This window comes from Falco naumanni, chromosome 9, assembly GCF_017639655.2.
Source record: "Falco naumanni isolate bFalNau1 chromosome 9, bFalNau1.pat, whole genome shotgun sequence".
In the NCBI taxonomy this organism is placed as follows: Eukaryota; Metazoa; Chordata; class Aves; order Falconiformes; family Falconidae; genus Falco; species Falco naumanni.
The window spans coordinates 27738554-27754490 of record NC_054062.1 but is presented as its reverse complement, the minus strand read 5'-3'; the positions used below and the strand labels follow the sequence as shown (position 1 = coordinate 27754490).

Here is a 15937-nt window from a genome sequence, read left to right as displayed (position 1 = left end):
TTAAATATTTCATATATCAAATTTTGGTTGTGGTTTTTTTTTTTTGTTTTGGTTTTTTTTTTTAAAGAAGATAGAGTAATAATGCAATGTACAATTAATAGCGTAAATATTATTGTGTAATAGGTGCATTGTTATGTATTACAGATGTTTTATTGCAATATCAATAAATAACATATTTTCCTTTTAAAAAAAAAAGAAAAGCTTTAAAAAATAATGTTTAATATGTCTCTTTCACTGGACTGATTTTATAGTACAGGTTTTGGGGAGTTTGTGGTTCAGCATCTTTAACCTACTTGAAATGAAATAGTGGGTTTGGAGTAACTGACCTACTAGCTGTAGCATAATGAATTTTTTTGTATTTGTAAACACAATGAAATTGCATATATTTGCTTCAGAATTCTGTTATTCTCAGAAAAATTAATCAGAACTAGATTTATACATACCCTAATTTAGCAATACAAGTATTTTAAGGTTATTAACCAGAACAGTTGGCTTCTCAAACTCAGACACCATTAATTCTCCCCTGTTGAATCTAATTCTGGAGGTAAAACGTAACCAGGATTTCCCAAGCAAATTCACGAAGTATGCCCTTTAGTTTTAAAACTTAACGTTATTCTGGTTCCTTCTTTTTCTTAGCATTTTGCCTCTTTTGACCCAGTGGAATTACTTGACTTATTTACTTGTGGCTACCTAAAATAAAGCCTCGCTTCATTAGCACTGGTTCTCCCTTGTACTGAGATCAGAATGGTTTTTGGCAGGTAATGCTGTAGGGAAAAGGGTGGATACAAATCTCTGAAATTAACTCCCTGAACTAAGCTTTTGCTTGTTTACATCAGGAGGGGCTTGCAGGTCGTTCAGGAAGGTTCTGGCAGCCAGACCATCTGCCTCTCTTCCCTGAGCAACACTGCGGGGTCCCCATCGCGTTCTCCATCACCACTGCTACCGGTGGCTCCAGAGACCCTGCTGTCAGAGGTGTCGCTAAACAAGTAGCGTGGCAGCCTGCGGTCACCTGAAAGGCTGGGGCTGTTATCGGTGGCCTTTTGCACCTTCTCCCTGGTTACAGAGCATGGGACTTGCTGGCGTTAAAGACCTCAGCTCCCAGATTCGGAGTCTGCCCTGCTAGAGACTCTGGGCCTGGTCAGAGAAGCACTAGGCGTCTGTTCTGTGTGGCTGGAGCTTTATGTTCTAAAATGTGTGAGCGATGTGGATGGCATGTGACAGGAATACACACATCCGAAATGAACAGCAGTTTCCATGGGGATCTCTGTAGCGATAGATAACAGACAGCCCCACATATTTTTTATTGCTGAAAGTTCCCATTTTTCTACAGATGTTTCTCTAAGCATTTTCTATAATTTTGCCTGGTTTCTTTTTTCAGCTCAACTCTGAACAAGGGCATTTGACCCAGAGCTCTGTGGTAGTCACAGTGGCCACTGAGAAGCTGAAAGGCACTTCAGTTTAGATAAAAGTGAGGTTTATCCAGCTTGCTCCAGGTAACTTCCTACAAAAATATCATCTGCTGTGGTGCTTTAAAGTACACCTGGTAAAAGCAAACTGTCATAGAATGGTTTGGGTGGGAAGGGACTTTTAAAGGTCACCTAGTCCAACCCCCCTGCAGTGAGCAGGGACATCTTCAACTAGATCAGGTTGCTCAGAGCCCTGTCTAACCTGACCTTGAATGTTTGCAGGGATGGGGCATCTACAGCTCTGGGCAACCTGTTCCAGTGTTTCACCACGCTCATTGTAAAAATTAGATTCATTCTGGTCAGTACTAAAGAACCTAAATTGCAACTGGTATTTTTAAACCTTGAATGTGAGAAGGAAAAAATGAGTATATATTTCTAGAGGTCTTTGATTTAGAGAACTCTGCTTGCTTTGAAGTAGAATATTTCTATTCTGAGAGTTAAATCGTGACAGTAAGATCACATCATAATAAAAGCTGTGCTGTTTTTAAGTAGTTTCAAGTAAATAAGGAGTATCTGCCTGAGAGAAGTGCAACTATGTCCAGCTTGTATTTATAGTTCAGGATTCAAGAAATTAAGGAACATGTACCACTAATTGTTAAGAGCAAGATAGATTAATCTGCATACTAATGATGTAAAATGCATGTGAAATCTATATCTGCGTATGTGGAAAGTGGGGCCAGCGAGACCACCAGTTCTGCCAATCAGTCATTCACATTTCCCACTGTTTTCCTCTATTGTAGCAAAATGTGAGAAGCTGCTCTCAGGCCACACAAACAATGCTCTTTATTGGTCTTTACTGAGGCATGATCGGGCGTCTGTGCTGAGACTGCAGCCTCAAAGAAGTGCTGCTTGATGACATCTGGCAGCCTGGCTTTGCTACGGATAGATTTATGAGCTGTGAAAGATGGTCAAATTAACATCTTCTGCATTCTTGATAGGATTAGGGTTTCTGGGACATGCAGCCATTTGCATATTGCCCTGACTTACCACATTAGTATTGTGTTCGTGGCTCATTTTAATAGATTTGGCGGGCGGGGGAGGGCTTTCTGCCTTGACATCCTGCCATTGTTCAGTCACTCTTGGCAGTGATACAGCTGTGTTGGTTTACTAGCAGAAATCATACTTCTTGCGCTTGATCCAGTTACAATCTTAATGCAAATCAAGAGCAGCAGTGATTGTAATAAGCTCTTTCACTCAGGGAAGGATGCTTTTCACGAGGGATGAGCTCACACACACACAAAGTTGAATGATTAATGCACTTCTGTGAGAGTGCACAGAAGTTGTCTGTAGGAGTTAAAGATCTGGCCCAAGCTATCTTTCTACAGCCTCAAGCAATTATTGAAGGTCTTAGAAAGCTTAATTTCATCAACAAAAACTTAACTAAAACCCCTGTTAGCATTAAATGCCTGTTTCTTTCCCTTCGCCCCCTCCCCACACAAGACTTGGACGCTGTGGGTTTTGGTGGTTTGGTTTGGTTTTGTTTTGTTTTCAGTGCTGGTCATCCAGTGCTGCTAAATTACAGCCTGTACTTGTCACTGGGCTGGAGGTTGTTCCAGTTTGCAAGTGGCTGGCCCAAGCCCAGAAAATACAACTTGGAGGATTTACAGATAGAAGGCAAACGGAACTGCAGTTAGTTCTGTGTAACCACATGGATTTCATGGTCTTGGTGATCCTTAGAGCCGGAGATCGTGGCTTTTCTATGCTGCTGCTGGCACAGCCTGGCACGCTCTAGATGCCCTGGCCAATAAGCGGGGGGAGTTTGGCAGTTGCACTGTCACCTGAGCTCTGCTGTGTAATTCACAGTGCACACCGTTAGCTAGCTGGTAGCTAGTTTGAAATCACCATTTCTGCAGACCAGATACAGGAAAACGTAAATAAATGAATCCTTGTGGACTTGCATTCAGTTGCAAAAAACGAACAGCTTACGCTGCAGACTTACAGACATTTCAAATGAGATTTTGGCCGTCCCATCCTTGAAAGAGCTGGGCTTGCCTGGCTTCGGACACTCCCTTCAGCTCCTGTGTCATCCCTTCTCTGATGCCGATATGACCATCTGGGGGGTCTGATCCAGCTGAATCCTCTCCTGCCCCAGAATGCTTCAACCCAGACTGCTTCCCTGATTTCATTTGCAGTGTGGCTGCATAAACACTTGCACTGACATAAAAACATGGGCAATACCAAAAAAAAGTAGAAGGACAAGGCTGCCTCTTCCAGCTGCAAGGCCAGCTCCTGCTGACTGAAGCTGATGGCGTAAGCAATGCTCCCCAGCCTTGGGGTGCCAGCATGAGATAACCGCCTTAACTGCACAAGCATGTGGTGAGTGGCATTTCCAAGGTGCAGAGAAAACAAAGGATGTCCAGCAAATCGCTCTTTAAAATTTACAGAGTACATATATACTTTGTCCTTTACCTAGACTAGGAAATAGTAAAAAATAAATAAGCTTTTCTTCCTCAGGAAACGATGACTTTTCCAGCTTATTTTCTGCTTTCTCTACTCCAGTTTTTTACGTTCACTTCCACTCTAATTTAAAGTTGGCGGTGCCTTCTCTCTAGAGCCCATTACTTTTGCTGCGAGTGCTGCTGATGGAAATATTTTCATTAACCTCATTTAGGAGTTGGCTGAAAATTTCCAACAAGAAGTCTGCGCTGCTCTGCAATCAGTTTAAATAACTTGAAAGGATTTATCATCTGTGAGAGACCCACCGTGCCGTCAGCTTGTGGACAGAGGAGCTACAGAGGCAGAGATGTACACCATCATCTGAGTCTAATTTCCTTGGGCAGCAAAGAGTGCAAAAGCGGCAATGAAACAGCTCTGCCACCATGGCAGGTGAGGACCGCGTAAAAGGCAGAGCAAGCTGTGACAGATTATATTCTGGTGGCATGGGTGCGTAGTCCTGATTTTGTGATGTTATTTCATCCCTAAGACACATGTGCCACGTGGGCACATTGAAAGGGAGAAGGCAGCCGGCGCCAGGTGATGCGGGCTCCCCTGACCATCCCGGCGTGGGCAGAAAGGGTCAACGGAGCCTCTTGGTGGCCCAGCAGTGTGTTCTCCCCATGGGTGCCCCCTGCACATGGCTGACCCCTGCCCCAGGGCCGTCTCATCTCCCAATGATGAAAATGGGAGACTTTTTCTCCCTTAGAACCATAACAACTTCTTCAACCTACTTTTTGCTTCCCAGTGCTGTTTTCCTACATGACTATGGCACTGTAAAGTTCCTGGCTCAGAGACATCCATTGAAACAAACCGTCACGTTGCCACTGCTATTTACCGTGGACTAGTAAAGCTTTACAAGCCCCCAGAAGCTATTCAGATGCCGTTGATGTGTACATGTGTGGTGGGGCCGGGGGACGTTCATTGGCCCCGTGCTGGGTGGGATGACATCAGGCCCCACTCTCCATAGGGCCCCCAGCTTGCCCCGACGTCTGCTGAGGGCTGCGAGAGAATAGAGCTGAGGGGAGAAAACCTTCACACTACACCCTCGCTGCTCCAATGAGAACAGAGGCAGCTTCAGCTCGGGATAAAAGAACGTTAAAAAAAAAAAACACAAAAACAAAAAGAGGGAGACTGTAGTCTTGGAGCTACTATTAACAGGAGATGAATCGCAAGAGACCATTTCATGCCGAGGGACTTCAGAGCGCAGCATCCCCAAGAGCCATTAGTTCCCAGCAAGAGTCCTGCCGAAGCCCTTTGCTGTCAGGACAGAAGCATGCATATAAATTTTATACCATTTGTCTTTGAGCAGAGACAAAAGATCAGTTCTAAATCCCCAACATCTTGTCTCGACTAACATGAAATAATACTCTCTTGTGTGGCTGTCTTGTTACACTTTTCCTGTCAAAAGGATACTAGTGATAAATTTATTCATAATTTTGAAAGAGTTTGCTCTTAAAATCAAAAAAGCAGCAGCAAACGCATGGGGCCGAGGTTATATTTATTCCTGTTAGCACAAATCATGCTGCTGCTAAGGGCAGCGACTTCGGGAAGTGCGCAGTACTTTTTTTATTTGAAAAGAAGCACAGCTCTGACAAGTCAGCCACTAGGTTTTCTTCTCCTGCATTTCACTAAACTAACTCTGAGGATGATACATGTATTTTCTAGTTAACAAGGATAGTCTGAAAAACCCAAGAAATTACTGCATGATTTTTTTGCTCTTTTTCAACTAAGAATTCAAACCCTATAGACGTTTTGGGACCTAAGACCTTTGCTTACTCATGCAAGAAAGTCTGCTGAATCCAGCAGACGGACTAAATAGGGGCTCGGGATATAATTTGCAGAATAAAATGCTTTAAGATCTTTTTTATTAAATTATCAATGTGTGCCAAAGTAGACGTTACATACCATTTTACATTTTAGGATTTAGATTTCTTTTATTGGACCAGATTTTGTTCTATGTATTTCCTTCGTTAAATAGATACTTTAACTTCAGTACTTTGTGAATGTGTAATAAGAAATTATTTCATTCTGTGTTCACGGTGACACTTTAATCAAGTATTTTCTCATTTTATGACAGTTTAAATAGAAAATAATGTCATGTTAGGGTCTGAAATTACAAGTTAATCCTAAGAAGACTTATTTTACAGGGATCAATTACTCCTAGATTTCCTCTGACAGATAAACATAAAACTTCTCCAGCTGATCCAGCAGCTCTACAGTGGGTGTAAATCAGGTGAGTAAATGACATGACACAGGTGCCAGCGTGGCGATGGTGCTGGGTGTCTGTGGCACTGCCGGAGCAGGCAGCAGAGCCCTCTGCCCAGGGCACATGCCAACAGTGAGCTGTTACTAAAGGCGCGTACTCATCCAGGGTGCAGGGGCCAGCAGCAGGGACAGAGTTCCAATATATACATATATACAATTTTTATACATAACTATGTATTATGCATATGTGTATAGTTTTTATATTAAAATAGATTATTATTTTTTTCCCATCAGTGTTTCCCATGTGTTTCCCTGGTGCACTGAGACCCCCCAGGCCGACCACCAGCGTTTGTCCCTGCCAGCCAGGGCTGCGTGGGAGCCCAGGGGAGGCCAGGGCTGCTCAGGGCTCAGCGGGGGTCTCTCCCATGGGAAGGCTGGAGCCAACAGTAAAATCAGAGCCCTGCGGTCAGGCCGTGCTGCTATTCAGCCTGCGGGAATGCGGGCTGAGCTCAGGCTGCACCTTGCAGCCCCTCTCACGCCCTCTCCCCCCTCGGAGAAATATGCATCATTAACCTTTGGAGTGCTTGAAATAAATTGGGCAAAATATTTGCCTTCCGAGAGGCCAGCGCAGACTGTACACGCGGCACAAAGCATGGCACATACTGAACAAGGTTAAGCCCTAAAACACTGAATTGTTTCTAAAGCCGTAGATATTTTATACGTGCTTGTACTTAACAGAACCCTTCCACATCAGGAAGGAGTATGAGGGCTGGGAGAGTTAATCTAAACTCTGTAATACTGTACAGTTAAAAGCCTCTTTCATGTAACTGCATTCATGAACTGAGCTTGGAATTCTTAAAAATCCAAATTATGTCAGAGGAAGGGGTTTGGTGTTTGGCAAAATGACAAAGTCTGCCATTCACTTACCTCTGGCATTGCTTGGCCTTACAGTGCGTCTCAGACAAGGCTCGCAGCCCAAGAGAGAGCCCAGAACGTGTCAGAGGTGCTTAAAGAGAAATTCCCAAAGATTTCAGGTTCTGTTATCCAACCAGTTCCCACTTGAATAGTTTCCTCATTTTTGTGTGTGTACCTCCACCTTATTCTTAATTGTTAATAGCCTGATGGCTTTTAAGATGCACCACAAATCTCCAAAAACATAGCATCCCTTTGTAGGCTCCCCTGGAACAGGCTGGTCGTAAACTCAGGTGGAAAACATCAATGTCAAACCATCAGATGTGGAAACATGACATATGCTGAGACTGCCTGGCCAGATCTCACCTGCTGAAACTGTGAAGTGTTCCGAGGAATGTGAAGGCATGAGTGAGGCAGAAATCCAGCTCTCTTCTTCCCTCAGCAGTGCAGGAAGGCAGGTTAAATCCCAGTTTGTGTCAAAACACCTGACAAGTAAGCTCAGTTTGTGCTGGACTCTCTTTACCTCTTGTTATCTCATAGGAAACTGAACTTTCTCGCAGCCTGTGTGATGTTCAGCCTCACGGGGGGTGGCGGGACAGGCTAATAAGTGTAAATCCCAGTAGCTCAAAACACTAACCACATGCCCTTCTCCAAAAAACAATTTCTCACAAATATATGTAATAAAGGACTTTTCCAGCCTAGCTGAGGTCTCAGTTTAACCAGCTTTTGGAATAAGCCAGATTTGCACACGTGTCTCACTAGTTGCACAGGGCCTCGAGTGCCGGTGCTGGGGGGCAGCACTAAGGGCTCCCACAGAGAGATGGGGGGACACGTGGGTGCCGAACCCCACGGCACCTACCCCTTGGCCAGGGCATTGGGGTGCTGGGGGCAGTCTGTGGTCTGGCTGGGACCAAACATGTCACAATATACAGTACTAAGTGTATTTTTGCACTGCTGCACATCTAAACGATGACATCTTGCTCAAGTGTCTCTCTCCTACTCCACCCTCCTGCTTTTTTCCCTAATATTGGGCATTCTCACATGGAAGTGCCTAGCGCAGAACCCAGGAAGAGTAACTCCTGTTGTGTGCTGGGACAAAAGACCGAGCCACTCAAAGTTTGGGGTCTGCAACCTCAGAGCCCTCCCAGGAGCAGCCACCTTAGGGCTGGCAGCTGTGCCAGGGATGTGTGTGCCACCAGTCCCCACGCCACTTCTCCTGGCATCCTCCTCTGGCAGTCCCCCACTTTGTTTTAAGTTTCATGTCCACCAATATTTCTGGGTGACATTCTCTGTGGCTCAGCCATTTCAAGGGCAGTTTGGGTGTTTTTTTTTTTAAATAGACCTCCACAGACTGCGATTCTCATGCTAGCAGCGACCCAGTACCACTTGTGGGAGCATCATCCTTTACTTGTCAGCGCTGAGACAGCACAGCCTCGCTGCCTTTCGACACTGTGTCTAACTGCATGTCTTGAAATAGGCTGGGAAGAGGGGAGCAGGAGCAGAAGCAACACTGGGGACTCTGCCTGCAGGTCCTGAGTATGTAACAAACGAACACAGGACAGAGAAAGTAATTTGTGGGGTCAGCATTAGTAACGTAGGTGTGTGCCAGAGTACTTGTGTGCACTGCTGCATTATTAATCCACTGAGGACGTACAACAGCCAGTGCCCACTAAGCCAAAAATATAAGTATTTGGAATATGTTTATGATAATAACACTGTGGCACCTTAAATTGCAATAGGTGTACTATATGTGGCAGTATATTGGCATACATTGGCTTATTTTAGTTCCAGTTTCCCTTTACAAACCGAGGATAAATGGATGGATGGTCCTTCAGAGGACAAGAGCTAATCCTGTTGTCCGGACAGGGCTGAGTGCAGTAGCCTTTTGTGGATGCTGGACTTTTGTCTCACCTCAGTCCAGCATAACTCACAGGCGTTAAGCTGACTTACAGAAATGGAAATGTTTTCAAATAAAGACAGCCATGCCTGTCTAAAGCTGCTGTCACTGTATCGCTCCTAGGGTGCACCTTTGGAGATTTCTGTTCCTAGTTCAGCTCTGCTCAGATAGTGAAAAAATATTTATTTAATTTATTTTGTCATGTCACTTTATAGGAAGGAATTGTTGCAAACAGCAAGACAGCTTACTGCCTGCTTTAGCCTTGCAGATTAGTGACATCTTGTAATCATCCCTTCAAAATCAGAACGTGGTGAAAGAGAGATTATTAATTTGCTATTTATTAAGATCAAGGGTTTTCTATGTATAAAAAAAAAAAGTGATTAATGTGAGCTGCACTGAAAAAATATCCAGATTCAGCATCACTGATCTCTCTCCAAAGGGAAATCACAAAATGGTATTGCCAGCTCTAGAGATTCTGTTGGAACCACCAGACACTGAGGTAACGTTTGTGTGGTCTCACAAATACATGCTGAAATGTCAGTTCAAACTGGCTACCATCTCTACTGAGCAGCTACACCAGGGGTCCTCAAACTGCGGCCCGCGGGCTGGATACGGCCCCCCAGGGTCCTCAATCCGGCCCCCGGTATTTACAGAACACACACACCCCGCTGGGGGTTGGGGGGGAAACCAAGCAGCCGCAGATGACTGCCTGCCACTTCATCTGTGCGCCGGCCCCCTGGTTAAAAAGTTTGAGGACCCCTGAGCTAAAGGAAAGAAAACAATGCTGTGTGTGTAATATGGCACAAAGCTGATTTTATTTTTTTTTTTACCCCTGAAAACTTCCAAGGAGTTAGGGCTCCCAGAATTCAAAACCCAGACGCTAAAAAGTCAATTGATTCTTTTGTTTTTTAAGGTAGCTCATGCATTTCCTTGCAAAACAGACCCAGTATAGGTCTAGTATAGGATACATTTAGCTGGCAGCACTCATGATGATAACCCAGCCTGCAGCTGCACCTGGCAAAGGTGCCTCCTCATTAATCATGCCTGGGAACACCTGCCTCTGGGCTGGGAAAGCTTATCAGGCTGGTGGGGCAGGCACCTAGGGTTTGCTCCTGGACATTGGGTGGCCAGGACAGCGCTAAGAAGGGAAGGATGAGATGGCAGGAGCCAGGTAAGCCAGCAGAGAAGTGGTGAAGGACCACTACGGCGGCAGTGGGAGAGCAGAGGTAAGGCTGGCTGCAGAGTGGGTGTGTGGGCAGGTTTGAGTGGCTGAACTAAATATGCGTTGTGGTGGAGCTGTCACAGGGGCTGGAAAGGAACAGATTCTGTTGGAGGTGAAGATCTTGGCTACAAAGCCTTTCTGTGCATGGTTGGCTTAGCTGGTGGTGTTAACTCTCACCTAGCCATGGGAGAGGATAAAAATGTTGAGTTAGCAAGCAAAAAGCCATGGTCTTCACCCTTAAAGACAAATCTGATGATCTGACTGTGGTTTTCCAGCCTTTGGGGTCTGCAGTACCCCAAGTATGAAAACTGAAATTTGTTACTATTCAGCTGTAGGCACTGGTGTTATTAACCACAGTAAATGCAACGAATACAGGTTCTTAGATTGTTGTGTTTCATTACTTGGTGGTGCTCATAAGAAAGACTTTAAGCTCTTTTAAAGAGTCAGGGGAATAATGTGGTGAAACACTGAGCAAGGGATTCTCTCTTTCTTATTCCTTTTGAGTGAAACAATGAATTTGTTTAGAGTTCCTAGTTGGGCTTTTAAATGCAGGATGATGTGGGTAATCAGATCAGTTGCCATGGTGTTCCACCTTTGCATCTGATGGTGTGAAATGCAAGCTCTAAGGGCACTGCACAAAGCCGCTGTTTGTAGGACACACACAAATTCATTTTTAAAACGACAACTAGCTTTTCCCACATGTGTAAGTCACACATATTGATGATCGAGCTTTTGCATAGTGCTGCTGAGGATTACCCAAGCCACTTGCCGTAAAGGAAAATACACCTCGGCACTAAAAGTTGCATGTAACAGCCCAGATCCTCTTGAGAACGCTGGGCAGATCCTTATTGCCTCTTGGTGGCCTCCTCATAGCCATCCTTAAAACATATAGAGCGTGAGTGCCCGCAGTCATGGGCAGGTGTCTGGGGCTGTGTAGGACCAGAGGCGCTCACATGCGCCCCGGGCAGCGGAGGAGGGCTGCACAGTGGGGCACGCTCACGGCTGACCTCCACCCCTCTCACCTACACTGGGACCGTACTCGACACACGAACCAGGTCCAGGGACTGCAAAGTAGAGGGTCAAGTCAAATACTCTGTTAAACATGGGGGTTAATGGTGCAAAAGAAGGGCTAAAGGAGAAGTTGTGAAGGTACACATGCACTTACAGAGCTAGGCAGGTGACAGTTCTGGTTTGGTGCTTTTGTTGGCTTTTCCCCTTTTCATGTGCCTTTCTTCAAGCATGTTACTTTCTAGGTTGGGCGCATTTAGGACGAGCAATAAGCAACGTTTGTTGCATAACCTTTCTGAAAACTCTTTAGTTCAGCTTTTAAAAAATAATTTTTAAAGTAATACTGAATTTGTCCCTGGGCGGTATTTCATCAGTCTCAAACAACTCCAATCAATTATGAAGTTATGAACTTACATAAAGGAAAGTGAACACTACTTGTTATCTTGCCAGATTTTGAGCATCCAGGTTGTAAGGACTGTAAGCCAGAAACTATTTCTTCTCTCTTCTCTGGGTTAAGTTCAATTTGAAATAGTTAAAGCTCTGGTTTAGCTCAGTTGCATTGGGTCTGTAAACTGCTGTAACCTAGCAAGCTAAATAATGCTGCTGTAAGAATATATCTGGCTAAACTCATCTGTAATGCTGGAGCTCTGACAGAGGTGTTTCCCCAAGGCAGTGAGCTGGTTAGGCAGCGAGTGCTAGCCTTGTGAAAATAGTGCCAGTGTCCTCTTCTAATCCAGGAGCTTTCCCAAATGATATATTTTTTTAACTTGAAGCATCTAATGCCTCCTGATGTGACTGCTCCTTTGAACCCTCCTGTTTGAGGGGGACTGGGTTTTCTTTCTGACGTTACCCTGTCTGCTTTATCCATGGCTTACGTCGTTCTTTTACTGCACCCGTCAGGTGTGTAAACAATGATATTTAATCACTGGTATGAGGACGATGGGTGCTCTACTGCTGCTGGGATGCTGCTCCTCTGTGCTTGGTCTGCTGTTGCACTGAAGCGTTCTGGTTCTGGAACAACGTATGAGCAGCAGCCCTCTGAGTGACTGCAGGGGCAATTTCAAAGTCTCTCTGCAGAATGATTAAATTAATGTAAGCCTTAATCAAACATGTCTCTGTAGACAGGTGTTGTTCCAGTTTCTGCACAAGTGAGACCCCAGGAGCTTTTTTAATGAAGGGGGCTAGGTCCTAACCACACTCACCTCTGGTGCACCCCTGCTTTCTGCACAGCTGTGCTAGGCAGTGGGGCAGAGGAGCTGACGTGCAGCCAGCTGTGGGCTGCAGGAATCGCAGCCCCTCTTCCTAGAAACGGAGTGGGTTGTGTCCGAAGGACAGAAATCTGGACTGAGGAAAACCTGAGCTTTCCGTACCAAAATGCACCACAGAACTGTGCTTCTAAGTGGATAAAGTAGGTAACATCTCAAAGCCCCCTTCCCCCTTGGCAAAACAGCTTGCCGGCTTCAACGCTATGTCCCTCTGAGCGTGACTGTGGCCTTGGCTCATTAGCTAGGTGCAGCACCAAGTCCCCTGACCCCGGCTGCGTACCCAGCTGCTCCCGAGACTCTGAATCTTGCCACAGCTGGTTTCTCGCCCAGTGCTCTGTGTGTATGTGCCTGAGGTCAGCCAGTGACCCTCTGCTCTGTGGGGACAACCTGGGCTGGCTTGTTGGGCCGGTGAAATCTTTGCAAGCCAGAGAGATGTTTTTCCCAGGACTTACTGCTTAGTGAAGTCTTGGTTGTTCCTTGTTTGGGTACAAATACCTGGTTTTCTAGCTGGGCAGTGTCAGTGTCACTTTAACCTTAAGTCTCACAGGACCTGATCTGGGAGGGAGTAGCTGTACCCCGGTGTTTACACCCTTGGAGAACCTTGGGTGCGCGGTGCACCATTCCCGGGTGCTGTCACCTGGCTGGCGGGTGTCGCGCCCGGCAGCGTGGCGGGGCTTGGACGAGAAGAGACGTACGTGCGCTCCTTGTCAGTCACAAAAGTCACCGCTTTATTGGAGGGGGACAGAGGGGCGCGGACCGAGCCGGGCGGGGGAGGGCTGGGGGGGCCGGGGCGCGGCGGCCGGCGGAGGCTCAGCCCTCCCAGAAGCCGACGAAGAAGCTGCACAGCGAGTGCCACCGCTCGGCGCAGTAGGTCTCCGCCGGGTGCTGGCCGGGCCCCGCGGTGGCGGGCGGCGGGGAGGCGCCGGGGCCGGGCAGCAGGCGGAGCTGCGCCTCGGGGGGCGCCCGGCCCGGGCCGCAGAGGCGGGCGCTGAGCGGGCCGCCCGGCGCGCAGGGGTGCCGCCGCCGCCGCAGCCTGCCCAGCACCTGCCGCCAGTACTGGCGGCTGCGGGCGCCGTAGGCGGGGCAGCGCCGCGGCTCCCCGCGGTAGGCGCAGCTCCGCGCCGCCCCGCCGCCCGCCGGCGGCCAGCAGCTCAGCCGCAGCTCGCTGGCCCCCGCCGCCCAGCGCAGCTCCCAGCGGCACCGGTGCCGCTCCGGCGTGGAGAACCGGCCCGCCTGCGCCGCCTCCCGACCCGTCCCGCCGGCGGCGGCGGCCCCCAGTGCGGCCAGGGCCAGCAGCGCCAGGGGCAGCCTCATCTCCTCGGCGCCGCGGGAGCCTCCTCCGGTGCCTCAGCGACGGAGCGTCCCGGCGCCGGGCCCGCCGGCCGGCCGCATCCTCCGCGCCCTGCGGAGACACGGACAGTGCTGCCGCCGCCCGCTGCCCGCCCCGGGGCTGGGCCGGCGGAGGGGCGCAGGGCGGGCTTGTCCCTCCAGGGTCACAACCCCGGGGGCTTTCAGCTTGCTCCCCCACCCTGGCTCCCCGGGGCCGCCCCGGCCGGGAAGCCGTGTGGATCCCCGGGCAGGGCAGCGGGAGGCGGGAGCCCGCCGCACCGAAGCAGCAGCCAGACCCGGCCCCGGGCAAAGCGCTTCCCCCAGAGCCCCGCCGGTTCCCCCCGCCCCGATTTCCCCTCAACGCACCCTGCTGCTTCCCGCTGCGTCCCGAGGCACCCACGGCGCGCTGCGCGGCCGCCTGCGCTCTCGGGCGGCGGGCGCGGGGGTTATCAATGCCGGGGGCTGCCCCCGCCGACGCCCCTCCCCGGCCCGCGGGGGGACGGCGCGGGGAGCTCCGTGTCCCGGCGGCACCGGCTTGCGGCAGGTCCCCCGACAGCCCTCCCTTACTCCCAGGATACCGCACGCCGGTACCGCAAACCCATCGCGGGGGAGCGGGGTCCGGGTGCCGGGCGGGCAGCCCCCGGCGGGGGCGTTCTGGGGGGCGAGGACCGGGATGTTTTCCCTTGCAGCTGATGGAGCTGGATCACAACAAGGGATTCTCATTTCGGAAGTAAAATACCGGTGTGGGTTGTGCTAGGGTGGTTATTTTTTGTTAACGTGGAGACAGGCTTCTATATAGGGAAGATGCGTTTTTAAAAAAAAAAAATCGAGTAAAACGTCGGAAGTTTCAAGAGAACATAGACGTGCTTTTTATGTTGCTGCACGTCTGGGGATGGGAGATCAGAGACCAGCCTCAGAAACCTTCCGTCGCAATTAGGATCTTAAACCCTGCATGTGCTTCAGTTTCATGGGGGGTGATGTACTTTGCAGACCTGTTGCAAACTACGCGTTGCTCTGACCCTCCTACTGAGCTCGGAGACAACAAGCCCTCGGGTTACCAGCAGCTCCCCGCTGTCCCTGCAGCAGCTGAAGAGCGTGTCCCTGCTCAGCATGCCGAGCCCAGCGCCGTGCCACAGAGATGCTCCTCGCCCTGGGCACTTGCAGCGCAGGTCCACGCTGTCCCCTGAGCTGGTAGAAGCTTTTGGAAATATTACTGGGATGTATATAGAGATGCACTCGTATCCCCCCTGTATATTTATACCGTATATTTACACTGATGTGGAGGTAGCTCCCCAGACCATGGTGCGGTGGGTGCAGTGCAGCAGCTGAACGGCAGCTATCCCAAGGCTGGCCGGGCTGAGGCTAGCTCCGGCTCTGGCCCCCGGACGCTGGCAGGGCAGTGCCTGTCCCGGTGTGCGGGGACAGCTGGTGCCAGCCACCCCCTGGGCCAGTGCTCGGCAGCACAGCACTCGGCAGAATGGAGCTGGAACGTGGCCTTCCTTGCGCAGCCAGATCCATGTTGCTGTAATGAAGCCTGACTGGGATGTGACACCTGCTTTAGGCTTTCCACTTGTGCCACCTCTCCTTCACAGTGACTTCCTTAAAGATCCCCCGTGCTTATAGGAGGGTAAAGGCTGGCAAAGCTGAGTGCCTCAGTTACACGTGGATATTTGGGGGTACTAGTACCCCCCTAATCTTTCCTCAGGGGGCTACTTTGGACAAATAATATTTGACATGGCCCCCCACACATCCTTTTCTTTAAATTGGAGAGATACAGGTTTGATGGAGGGACTGTTGGGTGGATGAGGAATTGGTTGGATGGATGCATCCAGAGGGTAGCGGTCCAACGTCCAGATGGAGATCAGCGGTGAGTGGTGCCCCTCAGAGGTCTGTGCTGGGACCAGCACTCTTTAGTATCTTCGTTAATGACATAGTAGGATCGAGTGCACCCTCAGCAGGTTTCAAGACGACACCGAGCTGGGTGGTGCGGTTGATACGCCTGAGGGAACGGGATGCCATCCGGAGGGACCTGGACAAGCTCAGTAAGTGGGCTCCTGTGAACCTCACAAGGTTCCGCAAGGCCAAGTGCAGGTTCCTACACTGGGCTGGGGCAACCCCTGGTATCAATACAGGCTGGGGGATGAAGGGATTGAGAGCGGCCCTGCCCAGAAGGACTTGGGGACAAAAAGCTGGATGT

At 49.2% G+C, this 15937-nt stretch overlaps 1 protein-coding gene across 1 annotated transcript; it reads right to left on the bottom strand.

Moving 5' to 3' along the window:
* Positions 1 to 13115: 13115 nt before the first annotated feature.
* FGFBP3 (fibroblast growth factor binding protein 3) lies at positions 13116 to 14168 on the bottom strand. Its single transcript, XM_040606673.1, has 2 exons — positions 14107 to 14168; positions 13116 to 13813 (listed from the first exon to the last, which is right to left on the bottom strand). Exon 2 carries the CDS (start codon positions 13723 to 13725, stop codon positions 13222 to 13224), a length of 504 nt encoding a protein of 167 aa, XP_040462607.1. The 5' UTR covers positions 13726 to 13813; positions 14107 to 14168; the 3' UTR covers positions 13116 to 13221.
* Positions 14169 to 15937: the final 1769 nt, after the last annotated feature.